The sequence below is a fragment of the Nannospalax galili genome, unplaced genomic scaffold (genome assembly GCF_000622305.1).
Source record: "Nannospalax galili isolate Female #2095 unplaced genomic scaffold, S.galili_v1.0 scaffold879, whole genome shotgun sequence".
Lineage (NCBI taxonomy): Eukaryota > Metazoa > Chordata > Mammalia > Rodentia > Spalacidae > Nannospalax > Nannospalax galili.
In genome coordinates, this window is record NW_008346261.1 from 2,597,428 (window position 1) to 2,611,963 (window position 14,536).

The window sequence follows — 14,536 nt, forward strand, 5'->3', positions numbered from 1 at the left end:
AATAATAAATATTTTTTTAAAAAAGAAGTTAGGCAAGAGACTGATTTGAGTTTGAGTCCAACCTGGAATACACAGCTTGGGGTTATTATGTATACCCCTTTTCTCATACTAACTCACTTGGCAGCCCAGTTCCTTACTGACACATACAATGCATGCACATATACCCCTCTCCAAACAACCTCGAACCCCTACTTGCATTAAGCTACACATACATCTGTCGCTGAACAATAGGATAAGTTTCTCTTCCCACTGATGACCATCAAACTTAGACAATGTCTATTCAAATATGTTCCCAATATATCATGGTCCATGTGGTTGGAGGGGAGGAGGGTGTTGGTGTGATTCAGCCTGAACTGATTTTGAGTGCATGCACTGTAAGGCAAAACTGTGTCCTCAAGTGACCTTTTAGGGAGTGAAAATAAATTCCCTATTTATCATTTAATATCTATGCATAATTGGGCATACGATTAAAATCAAATGCATCAAGGGAAGAGGTAGTAGAAAAATTATCATATGATGTAATCTATCTGTCAAAATAGAGAACTGCCCATGCTAAACCCCTTAGCAACCAAAACTCCTCCTCTTCAACTCCATAAAAGGAAACATCAAACAGTAATTGGGGCCCATTGATCCCTGCAGTGTATTCTGGTCTTTGCTTTAAACAATTTTCTTTGAAATCTCTATGGACTTTTAAAATCTCATTTTTCATGTGTGTGTTTATGTGTGTACATGCATGTACATGTGTGCACATGCATGTACATGTGTGCACATGCATGTGGAGGCCCAAGGTTGATGTCAGGAATCATCCTCCATTACTCTTCCACCTTGTTCATTGAGGCAGGTCTCTCAATCAGAACTTGTTGATATGGCTAGTTTTGATAGCTGGCTTGCTCTGGGGATCCCATTTCCACCTTCTGAGCCTGGAATTACAAGTAGGCTACCATGGAATTACAGGTAGGCTACCATGCCTACTCAACATTTATGTGGGTTCTTGGGATCTGAACTCTGGTCCTCATGCTTGCAGCCCTTTAATCACTGAGTCATCTTCCTAGACCCTTTTGTGGGCTTTGATTTCAGTTCCTGAATAAGAAGCCAAGAACCTGGAAACACCAACCAGACCCTGACCATCTGTAACACTGACTCAAAAACAAGCAAAGAAATCTCCTCCAAAAAACAAAACAAAAACTATAAGAGACAGCACTATATACTTATCAAGAGGACTAAAATGAAAAAGGCTGACAACATCAAGTATCAGACAATGTAACAAGAGGAGTTACCATACACTGCTGGAAATATTCACTTGCCACCTGCTAAAGTTACTTGCTTACTATTTGGGGTTTTTGTTTTGAGGCAAGGTCTCATGACTCTAAAGCTGGCCTTGAACTCCTGATCCTCCTGTCTTCACCTCTAGGATGATGAAATACAGGCGTTTGCCACCACACATGGCCTTGGTATAGTCATTTTAGAAGGTATAAATACCAAAACAAACCATACCCCCAAACAAACAAAACCAAAACCATAAATATTTTATGTAACATCATGAACACAGTCTATAAAAATAATAAAAATGCCGGGCATGGTGGCACACGCCTTTAATCCCAGCACTCGGAAGGCAGAGGCAGGCGGATCTCTGTGAGTTCGAGGCCAACCTGGTCTCCATAGCGAATCCAGGCCAGCTAGGGCTACAGGGAGACCCTGTCTCAAAAAGATCAAATAAATAAATAAATAATAATAAATTTTGCATATGCAAACGGTAAAGCCAGAAATAAAACTGTAAATCCTGTATGATTTCATTTGTTATCAGAAATAGATCTTCAATTTTTTTCATGAATAAACATATGAACTTTCTTTAATTAAAACACCAAATATTTTATAGCTGAACTTCCAACAACAGAAGAAATAAGTTAAGGAAGCTGAGTTTTCCAACATTTTCAGAAAAACATGTGCTAGGCATGGTGGTGCACATCTGTAACCTCAGCACTGAAGAGGTAAAGACAGGAAGATCAGGAGTTCAAGGCCAGTCTCAGCTACATAGCAAGTTGGAGGCCAGTTTGGGTTATAAGAGACCCTGCCTCAAAACACACACACACACACACACACACACACACACACACATACACACATACACACACAAAAAAACCAAGAAAACAGAAGATGGGGCTGGAGAGATGGCTCTATGGACAACCAGTGTCTTAAGGACACTGGTTGCTCTTGCAGAGAATCTAGGTTCAGTTCCCAGCACCCACATAGCAGCTAATAACCATCTATAACTTCAGTTCCAGGGGATCTGACATCTTCTTCTGGCCTCTGTGGGCACTGCATGTCAAAAATGCACATATACATGCAGGCAAAACATGTATACACATAGTGAGTTCCAGGACAGCTGGTGCTACAGGGAGACCCTGTCTCAAAGAGACCAAAAAAAAGAAAGAAAAATTTAAAAAGAAACTCCACTGAAATAATGCACAAACTTCCAAGGGCTAGAGAGATGGCTCAGCAGTTAAGAACATATACTGCTTTTGCAGAGGATCTGGGTTTCGTTCTGAGTGCATGAGCACACGCACACGTGTGTGTGTGTGTGTGTGTGTGTGTGTGTGCACGCACAAGTGTACCCAGAGTCCAGAAGAGGGTGATGGATCCCCTAGAGCTGGAGTTAAAGACAGTTGTGAGCTGACAGACATGGGTACTAGAAACCAAACTTGAGTCTTCTGTAAGAGCAGTATACACTCTCCAGCCTCAAAATAAAATCTTTCTTAAAAATCCTAAAAACATCGCTGGGCATGGTGGTGCACGCCTGTAGTCCCAGCACTTGGGAGGCAGAGGCAGGTGGATCTCTGAGTTCAAGGCCAGCCTGGTCTACATAGTCAGTTCCAGGTCAGCTGGGGCTACAGGGAGACCCTGTCTCAAAAACACCAAAAAAATCCTAAAAAATTGTCAAAGAATTGATTTCAATTTCATTTACACAATACTGAGATTAAATTATTATTACCATTGCACAGATGTGATTAGTATCAAAGTAATTAGACTCTCTAAAAAACTTATGATTTGTGGAGCCAGCTATACTTAAGTTAACATTGAAGTCATCTTTTTTCTTTTTTTTTGGGGGGGGGTCTTTTTGACACAGCTGGCCTGAACTCACTATGTAGACCAGGCTGGCCTTCAACTCACAGAGATCCACCTGCCTCTGCCTCCCAAGTGCTGGGATTAAAGGCATGTGCCACCATGGCCAGCAACAGCAAAGTCTAAATAAACATATGGTCTCTTTTGGTTGTAGAAAAGATTCTATCATAAGAAGGTGGGTGTGGTGATGTATATCCTGTGATCCCAAAATTTGGGAGGTTAAGAGGTAGAGGATGTGGTGTTCAAGGCCAACCTGGGCTACAGAATGAGATCCTGTTTCAAAAAACAAAGGAGCTGACAAGATGGCTCACAGAATTAGGGCACTTGCTGTCAAGCCTGACAATCTGAGTTCCTTCCCTTGGACCCACATAGTAGGAGAGAATCAACTCCCAACAGTCTCCACACATGTACCATAGCACATGTACACACACACACACACACACACACACCAACCATACAAAAGTTTTTTTTTTTTTAAATATCGTGAGAACCAGGGCATTAATTTAATCACTTTGACTGTCTGCCAACTTACACTTCCAGGTATTGCTAATACAATTTTCTTCATTCTGCTACCATTAATGTAAGTACCACAGGGATCACAATGTCCTATGGGCATTTACCAAGGCGGCCCAATTTAATAACCTAGTTTTATTAGCTCTTAAGAATCAGGTTTTTCTGGGCATGGTGGTACATGCCTGTAATCCTAGCACTTGGGAGGTGGAATAGGAGAATCAGGAGTTTAAAGCCCTTCTTCACCACATAGTATGTTCAAGGGCAGCCTGGCCTATGGGAGACTCTCTCAAAAAGCAAAACAAACACACACCAGGTTTTACATACCCAAGGGCTTAATATATCTGCATGTACATGCATGCAGTCTGATTCTTTGGTGGTGGTGGGGGGTCAGTTTCTGTCTCCTTTATCATTAGTCTTTTGCTAACATTCTGCTTTGTTCTTGGGGTGTGCCATTCCATATCTAATTCAGTAACCAAGTAGTGAGAATTTGAGAGTGTCAGAGCCTGAGCAAGATGTCAGAGAATGAGAGATCAATAAGGAAAAAAAATTCCTGTTCCTAATGAAACAGAAGAGCCATACTCATAATTTAAAGAACATGGCATTTTGAAAGCATTTTATAAACCACATGGAAGGGCTTTTCTACAAATTGGATTTTTTTAAAATGCATTTATGTGTATATATTTGTGTTTGTGTATGTGTGTGTGCACATCTGTGGGCATGAGTGCAGAGGTGTCATCTTCATAAACACTGTTCACCTCCTTTGAGACCGGGTCTCTTTAATGGCTTGGAGCCCATCAATTAGGCTAAAATGGCTGACTAGCGTGCCACAGGGATCCTTCTGTCTCTGCCTCCTTGTGCTGGGATTACAAATGCACACCATCATTCTCAGCATTTTTATTAGATTCTAGAGACTGAACTCAGGTCCTTATGCTTGCAAAGCAAGCACTTTATCAACTAAGCCAACTCCCCAGCCCATGAATTGTGATTTTGCTGCAGTTTTGTGTTTTTGGGACAATAACTCATATAGTCCAGGCTGGTCTCCAACTCCCTATGTAGCTAAGGATGACCTTGACCTTCAAAGTCTCCTGCTTCCACCTCCTGGGTGTTGGGATTACAGGCTGTGATCCTGCCCTTGGGAGACAGAGGCAGGAACATTGTGAGTTTCAGGTCTATATAACGACCCTGTCTCAAAAGAAAAAAAAAAAAAATGACTTACAGCTGTTTTCTTTGAGATAGGCTCTCATGATAGAGTTTAGACTGGTCTGGAACTCATTAACCCAGGTTGGCCTCAAACTCCTGATCCTCATGCCTCAGCCTCCTAGTGCGGGGATTACAGGAATGTGCCTCAATGCCGATTTTGCACTTTTTTAAAGATTTATTTTATGTGTATAATTGTTTTGCCTGCATGTACATATGTACACCACATGCTTACCTGTGGATCCCCTGAAATTGGAGTTATGGATGATTGTGAGCCAACATATAGGTGCTGGGAATCAAACCTGGGTCCTCTCCAAGAGCAGCCAGTGCTCTTAACCACTGAGCCATTTCTCCAGTCTGAGATTTTGCACTTTTTTAAGAGATTTTTGAGATTACAGGCACCAGAAAGAGTTAAAGATGAAAAACACAGAGGAAACTAGGTCATGGTATTTTCCTGATAGACGGGATAATCTTTAAGATGCCAGTTGTGCTGGATAGCTTTAGTGTCAACTTGACACACCTGGGTTGAGGGAGCCTCAACTGGAGAATTGCCTCTATTGGACTGGCCTGTGGCCATGTCTGAGGGGCATCTTCTTGATGAGTGACGTAGGAGAGCCCAGCCCACTGTGGGTGGTGCCACCCCTAGGTAGGTGGACCTGTGTTGCATAAGAAAGCAGGCTAAGCAAGGGCCAGGGGAGCAAGTCAGTAAGCAGTGATCCTCCAAGGCCTGTGCTCCAGCTCCTGCCTCCCAGTTCCTGCCCTGAATTCCTACCTTGGGTTCCCTGATGAACTGTGACCTGGGAGATGTAAGACAAATAAACCCTTTCCTCCCCAAGTTGGTAGTGGTCAGAGTGTTTTGTCACAGCAATGGAGAAACAAACCAGAACACCAGTGAACAGTGAAAATCAGAGCCTTACATCAAATACTCTTGGGCGGAGGAAATAACTCACTGTAGAGTGCATGTTTAACATGCAGGAGGCTCTAGGTTCAATCTTCAGCACAACAAACACTGCCCCCCCCCAATTTCTTAGTCTAATACATATACAGAAATGGCTCCAAATTGCCTATGAAGAGTTTGGGACCACCCCAACAAAGAGAGAGAGATGCCCCCATGTTAAAAACAAATTTTTAAGGCCTTATGCTGAGCATGGTAGTGCACATCTTTAATCCCAGTGTTTAGTTTGATGCAAGATTAGTCTACACAGCAAGTTCCAGGCCAGCTGGAGCTACAGAGAGATGAGAGAAGAGAGAGAGAGGAAGGGGGAAGAAGGGTGGGAAGGGGGGAGATGGGGAAGGAGGAGGGAGGGAGGGAGAGAGAAAGAAAGAGAGAAAGAGAGAGAGAGAGAAAGAGAAAAAGCCTAAAAGTGCAGAAGAAAATATTTCCCTCGCTAACTGTGAACAGGCAATGTCTTTCTTTCACTGGCGCTGTGACATTCCCTGTTTTGTTACTTGGGAGAGGAAAACAGTGTTCTCACAATTACCAGACTGATGACAATCACTGGCTCTAAGACGAAGAGCAGGGTGCCAACTAGCTTTCATCTGTCCTGCAGTTTCTCTGCAACATGCATTGAAAGGCATCTATATGAAAATTACAAATTTCATTTATCTTATTAAAAAAATAACATTGGGGCTGGAGAGATGGCTCAGCGGTTAAGAACACCAGTTGTTCTTGCAGAAGACCTGGGTTCGAATCCCAGCACCCACATGGCAGCTAACAACTGTCCGTAACTCCAGTCCCAGGGGATCCGATAGCCTCTTCTGACCTCCTCAGGCATTGCACGACATGGGTGCACTTATCTACATGCAGGCAGTACAGACATACACATAAAATTAAAAAAATTTTTAAATAAATAAAATTTAAAAAAAAATCAAGACACATGAGGGTTCGGAGAAGAAACCAGATTGCAGGTTCATGTTGAACAAAAATCACTGGGTACAAAGACAGTGCTGTGTTCAGCAGCAGCAGTCAGCCTAACAGTCGCTTCCTTTTCTCTCTCTCTCCAGGACTAATCAGCATTATTCACAGTATGTTGTTTGTTTCAAACATCATCTTTTGGCTTTGGAAATATAGTATCTTTTGACTATTCAAAATCTAGACTAGTTTTACAATTATACAGAAGCCAAACACTCTGCAATACTTCAAACCATTTAAAAAGCCATTTTACAGAAACAAGGATCACAAGTGAACAGCACATATACAGTGCTTCCTCTTTGTGAATCACCATCATCTTAATGATAAACTGTAAGAGAGGCCTTGTCTATGTACTTACTGCTGAAAGGCAGCCATTGTATTCTCCAAGTTTTCTCCAGCACCTGTGAAAAGATAAAATTTAAACTTCATTTACTTGTCACTTTTGAATATTTTATTTTTCTAGAAATTAGAGTGAGGTTTTTCATTGTGTGTCATGGGGGGGAAAGTCCTTTTATTTTTCAGGCTTTATTTTTTTAAAAAATTATATGAATGCCCAGTGTGGTGGCACAAACCTTTAATCCCAGCACTCAGTAGCAGAGGCAGGTGAATCTCTGTGAGATCCAGGTCAGGCCTGGCCTACATAGGAGTTCTAAGACAGCTGGGGCTGCAGGAAGACCCTGGTCAAAAAGACAAAGAAAAGCTGGGCGTGATGGTGCACACCTGTAGTCCCAGCACTTGGGAGGCAGAGGCAGGCAGATCTCTGTGTGTTCAAGGCCAGCCTGGTCTACATAGTGAGTTCCAGGACAGCTGGGGCTACAGGGAGACCCTGCTTCAAAAAGACAAAAAAAAAGACAAAGAAAAAAAGACCCCACAAAATTTAAAAAATAATAATTATAAATGTATACACACACACACACACACACACACACACACACACACACACACACTGACCTGCAGAGGCCAGAAGAGGGCATTAGTGGTTGTGAGCCACCTGATGTGTGCTGGGAACCGAACTCCAGTGCTCTGAAAAAGCAGTGTGTGCTCTGCGTTCTTAACCACTGAGCAACCTTTCCATCCCCTTTCAGGCTTTTCTAAGATTAACACATATTTAGGTACGGGATTTCACATGATCCCTTCACTTCTCATCCAGGTTACTCAAATCTCTCCAAGCTGAAGCTCAAGATTTTTCTTTAAGAGAGGCTTTTTGGGGCTTGAGATATAGCTCAGCTGATAGAATGTCGAGCATGCACAAAGCCCTGGCTTTAATCTCCAGGGTGTGGTAGCCCAGGTCTATAATCCCAGCAGACAGGAGGTAAAGGCTGAAGCATCAGGAGTTGGATGGGTCTCTTTAACAGAACACACTTATGCAATTGTTCTATCAGCACACAGCTCTTTTATCTGAGCCTCTCTGATCTCCCCTTGAACTACGGACATACTGAGGCAACAACTTCAAAGCTCCACTTCTGAAATCTTTAGTATCTAATTTTTTGAAGCACTTTAATTTAGGATCCATTCTACGATAAATAATCTGTCTGGTTTTTAACTGCTGACAAGCTAGAAAAATGGCAAGTGACTAGCAACTTCAGTTTGTTTTTGTTTTTTGGTCTTTTTGAGACAGGGTATTCCTGTAGTCCCAGCTGTCCTGGATCTCACTATGTAGACCAGGCTGGCCTTGAATTCACAGAGATCTGCCTGCCTCTGCCTCCCGAGTGCTGGGATTAAAGGCATGCACCACCACGCCCGGCTAATAAGATTTTTTTTTTTTAATAATCATGTAAATAAAAAGTAGAATAGGTACCAGGGTGGGAGAGAAGTTCATCAGAAGAGTAAATTGGTCAAGCTGGCTCCCACCTATAATCCCAGTACTTAAAGGGGGGGGGGTCAACTGGGCCAGCAAGATGCCTCAGTGGGTAAAATGTACCTGCCACCAAGCCTGTTAATCCGAGTTCCATTCCCAGACCCACATAGTAGAAGGAGAGAACTGACTCCTGAAAATTGTTCTCTGGCCTCCACATGCAGGGCATACATGCAAGTGCATGCACCCACATACATAAAACAATAAATAAATAATAATAAAAATTTTTAAATAAAGTGTTTCACTGAGCGTGGTGGTGCACACCTTTAATCTTAGCACTCAGGAGGCAGAGGCAGGCAAATCTCAGTGAGAGTGAGACCAACCAGGTCTACATAGTGAGTTTCAGGCCAGTTGAGGCTACAGAGAGACCCTGTCGAGAGAGAGAGAGAGAGAGAGAGAGAGAGAGAGTGTTTTGAGGTCAGCCTGGGCAGTTACGAGCCATCCTACATGGGTGCTAGAAACAGAGCTCAGATCCCCAGCAGGAGTCATCTCTCTAGCCCTTCTACCTTATGTTTTGAGACACAGTCTTTCATTGAACCTGAGGTTCACAGATTCAGCCAGACTAGCTAGTGAGTTCCCGGAATCCTCCTTTCTCTACCTCCCCAGCACTAGGATTTCAGGTGCTGAAACACCACACCTGACTTTATGTGGGTACTAGGGTCATCACGTGTGCACAGCGGGCACTTTACCAACAGAGCCAATCTTTCTTTTGAGTTTTTGGCACAAAGTCTTGTTGTGGAGCCTTGGCTGGCCTAGAACTCAGTATGTATACTAGGTGACCTTGAATATACTGTACTGTCCCAGCCTCTACTTCCTTAGTCCTGGGATTATAGGTGTGCACAACCACACTGGTTTAATGACCTTATTAACTATTGAAACAGGGTCTCACCCATGTAATTCTGGCTGGCCTGTAACTTGCTATATATAGGCCAGACTGGCCTTAAGCTTACAGAGATCTGCCTGTCTCTGTCTTCCAGCTTTTATTTTGTTTTGAGACAGGGTCTCATGTACCTCAGGCTGGCCTAGAACCTGCTAACTCCTGATATTTCTGCCTCTACCTCCCAAGAGCTGGGATTATACTGTATTAATACCACATCTGACTTACAATTATTGCCAATCTAATATTCTTTTTATAATTTTTTTATCTATTTTTATTTTATGTATATGTGTGTATTGCCTGCATGTAGTCATGCAGTGCTGGAGGAGAACAGAAGAGACTGTCAAATCCCCTGGAACTGGAGTTATGGACAATTGCTAGCTGTCATGTGGGTGCTGGGATTCGAACCTGGGTCTTCTGCAAGAACAGCCAATGTTCTTAACCGCTGAGCCATCTCTCCAGCCCCCAATCTAATATTCTTAATTATACAGAGTGCACCAAAGCATTTTTTTATAAATCACTTAACTCAGTAACAAGAAGTCAAGCTGAATAAGGTTAGTTACATGTAAACTATCACTCCCTTAAAAAAAAAAAACAATGTCTTTAGCTTCATGGTCATGTTTTTTATATTCTAGTATATTCATTCAAACTCTAAGAAGGCTTTTTAAAAACATTTATTATTTTTATTTTATGTATATTAGTGTATTGCCTGCATGTGTGTAAGTGCACCTGTGTCCTGCAATGCCCACGGAGGTCACAAGGTGTTGGATCCCCTGGAACTTGAGTTACAGATGGTTGTTAGCTGCCATGTGGGAGCTGGAAATCAAACCCTGGTCCTCTGTAAGAGGATAAGCTATCTCTCCAGTCCAAAAGGCGGCTTTTTAAAAAAATATTTATCATTTTTATTTATGTGTATATATGTAATACCTGCATGTATGTAAGTGCACCTGTGTCGTGCAAGACTCATGGAGGTCAGAAAAGGGTGTTGGATCCCCTGGAATGGGAGTTAAAGATGGTTGTTAGCCTTCATGTGAGTGCCAGAAATTGAAACCCAGTCCTCTGCAAGAGTAGCCAGTGCTCTTAACCATCTCTCCAGGCCCTAATATTTCCCTTCCTGATCCATCATTAACTCTGTACAGGGAAGTGGTCCTTGAGTACCCAGGTCGGAAAAGAATGGAAGGAACACGCAATCTTGTCCACTCCTTTGTACACTCCTTCCCTTGGGAGCAGAAGTAGCTGGGAAGAAGGGCTGCCTGCCCATCCATGTTCAACCCTATAGAGTCCTCTTAATCTGGAGAGGTCCAGTATCTCTAGAACACAGTTTCTGCTCTTTTGTATAGAAAGTTGGGTGGATGGATTAGGCTCTGCCAAGCTAAGGAAATGATTTCACATTAAAGTTCAATTCAGAGAGGGCATTTGAGGGCTCCAAAATACCTCTATCAGTCAGAAAGTGAACATTCTGACTCCTGTCTCTCTGATGCTTGTACATTACTTCTAACTTGGTTCTAATTTTTGGAAAGTGAACTTTATCTCTTAAAATATTCCACAAAATAGTTCCCAAGAAGTATTTGAGGTCTGAAATTATATTTGAAATCTGATTCAATATAATGTGGGTGAGATGGGCAGGGATACAAATGAAATAAGATTAAGCAGAAGACGATAATTTTTTGTATCTGGGTAATGGGCTCACGGCTCCATACTATTTGTGTGTTTGAAACGTATCATTAAAAAGTTCATAAAAAATGTATCAGAAAAAAGTGTGCTTGACCTTTCTAAAAACTACTACACTTATTCATTTATGTATGTGTGTGAGTATGTACACCATGGCACATATATGGGGGACAGAGGACAACTCTGGAGTCATTTCTCTCCTACCATGTGGGTCCCAGGAGTTGAACTCAAGTCATCAGGCGTGGGGGGCAAAGCATTAACATGCTAAGCCATCTCACTAGTCCAGACCTTCTTATTTAAGGGAAAGACATTAGTAAAAAGATAGGATAGAAATAATAGTATTCTGGGGACTAGAGAGATGGCTCAGCAGTTAAGAACAGTGGTTGTTCTTGCAGAAGACCCGGGTTTGAATCCCAGCACCTACATGGCATCTAACAACTGTCCATAAATTCCAGTCCCAGGGGATCAACAGCTTCTTCTGACCTCTACTGGCACTGCCCGACACGGATTGCACTTACCTACATGCAGGCAATGCACACATACACATAAAAAAAAAATAATAAATAAAATTTTTAAAAAATATAGTATTCTGAATAGTATTCTGAAATAGGCTTCCCCATAGTCAACATGTTTTCAAGTATTTTATTTTTTAAAAAATCAGAAAAAAAGCCAGGCATGCTAATGCATACCTTTAATCCCAGCACCTAGGAGGCAAAGGCAGGAGGATCTCTGAGATGGAGGCCCGCCTGGTCTACATAGCGAGTTCCAGGCCAGCTGGGGCTACAAGGAGACCCTGTCTCAAAAAGACCAAAAAAAAAAGGAGAGCCAATAAGACGGCTCAAACTTTCTATGTAGACCAGGCGGGCCTCAAACTCATAGAGATCCACCTGTATCTGCCTCCCAAGTGCTGGGGCCTAAACAGCCGGCTCAAGGGTTTTTTTGTTTTGTTTTTTTTTTTGACAGGGTCTCCCTGTCGCCCCAGATGGCCTGGAACTCACTATGTAGACCAGGCTGGCCGCCTAGAACTCAGGGAGAGCCACCTGCCTCTGCCTCCTGAGGTGCTGGGATTAAAGACATGCACAACCATGCCCGGCGGCTCTCTCCAATTTTTAAAAACTTTTATTTATTTTTATTTATATGCTGTTTTGCACACATGTATTTCAGTGCACCACCTGTGTTCGATGCCTGCGGAAGCCAGAAGAGGGTGGCAGATCCCCTGAAACTGAGTTAAGAACACTTGTTAGCTGGGCGTGGTGGCGCACGCCTTTAATCCCAGCAATCGGGAGGCAGAGGCAGGCGGATCTCTGTGAGTTCAAGGCCAGCCTGGTCTACATAGTGAGTTCCAGGACAGCTGGGACTACAGGGAGACCCTGTCTCAAAAAAGACCAAAAAAATAAAATAAATAAAATAAATAAAAAGAACACTTGTTAGCGGTCATGTGGGTGCTGGGAACCAAACCCAGGTCCTCTGCAAGAGCAGTCAGTGCTTTTAACTGCTGAGTCACCTCTCCAGACTCTCAAATTTTTAATTAGCATGAGATGTGTTAGAAAATCAGTACCTAACACAGATTTTATATGCTGTCCTAGGATAATCTGTTCATATCTCTTCTGAATGTGTCCTGTGAACTTCACCAGTTTTCTTTTTGAGAAAAAAAAGACAAGATCCCAATTCATTTTATTAATGTATTTTATTATTGTTGCTGTTTTAAAAAATGAATTTATTTCTCTGTGTGTGTGTGTGTGTGTGTGTGTGTGTGTGTGTGTGTATTTGCCTATATCAAGGCATGCACGAGGTGTCCAGAGGATAACGTAAGGGTGTTCTCTCCTTCCACCATAAGGGTCCCAGGCTTAGGGTTAGGCGACTTTACCCAGTGAGTCATCCCACTAGCCCTATTATTACTGGTCTTTTTAACAGGGTCTTATGTAGTCCAAGTTGCCTTTCCAACTCATTACATAGCCAGGATGAACTTAAACTCCTGAAACTCCTGTCTCTACCTTTCAAGTTTTTGTTTTGTTTTGTTTTTTGTTCTTTTGTTGTTTTGTTTTGATAGGGTCTCCCTAGTCCCAGTCGTCTAGAAGTCAAGACATGGACCAGGTTGGCCTCCATTTCAGAGATCTGCCTGCCTCTGCCTTCTGAGGGCTGGAATTAAAGGTATGTGCTACCATGCCCAGCTTAAATTATTTTTTTGAGACAATACTACTATATAGATCAAGTTGACCTGGAACTTGCAATCTTCCTGTCTCAGCCTCTCTAGTGCTAGAACTACCACACTCAACTTTGTTTACTGTTTCACTCTTCCTATCATTTCACAGTGTATGTGTATAGACTGTACCTGTGTGTATGTACAGATGTACTCACCTGTGTGGAGAAGCTAGAGGCTAACCTGGGGTATGGTTTCTCAACTGCTATAAACCTTTTTCTTTTTTGCAACAGAGTATCTCACTGGCCTTGAACTCACCAAGTAGTCTATACTAACGGGCTAGAGAGCCCCAAGAACCAGGCTGTCTCCACCTTCCCAGTCCTGGGATTACAGTCATGTGCCAATGCACCTGGATTTTTCTTACATAGGTTCTGGGAATCAAACTCAGGTCCTCTTACCAACTGAGCAATCCCCAGCCCTATTTTCATTCTTTATTAATTTTTCCTCCCTTATATGTATATGCTTCTCAATTACTTTGGATTGCTTAATCTTTGACAGGATAAGAAAAGGAAACATTACCTTTTGCATACTTATATAGATTTTCTACACACATTTATTGTGTGTGTGTGTATGTGTGTGTGTATCTTGAATTACAAAATGTTTCTTAGTAAATATTTCCTTTCCCACTCTGGATTCAAATGTATTCCCATATCATATCATACTGATTACTATGATATGGGAATTTACCACAGTTCTCATAAGATTACAGTATAAGTAAAACAGATTTTGAGTGTCCAAATATTTAACAAGCTTCCCTTGAAAGGTTGTTACATCGTTGAATAAACAGGATTTGATGCCACATTTACAAATAATGATTGACGGTTTATATAATGTATAATACTGAACTGACTTAACAACTAAGGATAAACTATATCAAAAGAATTTCTAATAGAGAATCTGAGCTTTAGCTTATCCTGAATGTGATACTAGCTCTAATGTTCTAGCACACATATTTCAGTTCAGTAGAGTGCTTCATTTTTCTTCACCCAGTAGGAAGAGTATCAATGATTAATGTATATTCTTCTAAAATAAAATTTAGATCATTGGGCCAGGAATGGTGGTATATGCCTTTAATCTCAGCACTCAGGAGGCAGAGGCAGGGAGATCTCTGTGAGTTTCAGGCCAGCCTGGTCTATATAGAGAGTTTCAGGCCAGCATGGGGCTATACAGTGAGACCCCTGTCTCAAAAAA

At 42.1% G+C, this 14,536-nt stretch overlaps 1 protein-coding gene across 1 annotated transcript in view; it reads right to left on the minus strand.

Moving 5' to 3' along the window:
* The window catches only part of Gdpd1 (glycerophosphodiester phosphodiesterase domain containing 1), a 58,364-nt gene that overhangs the window by 40,488 nt on the left and 3,340 nt on the right, over nt 1-14,536 (minus strand). The window contains exon 2 of the mRNA XM_008842672.3: nt 7,101-7,143. Coding sequence (XP_008840894.1) covers nt 7,101-7,143 — 43 coding nt within the window. The remainder of the gene's footprint in view (nt 1-7,100; nt 7,144-14,536) is intronic.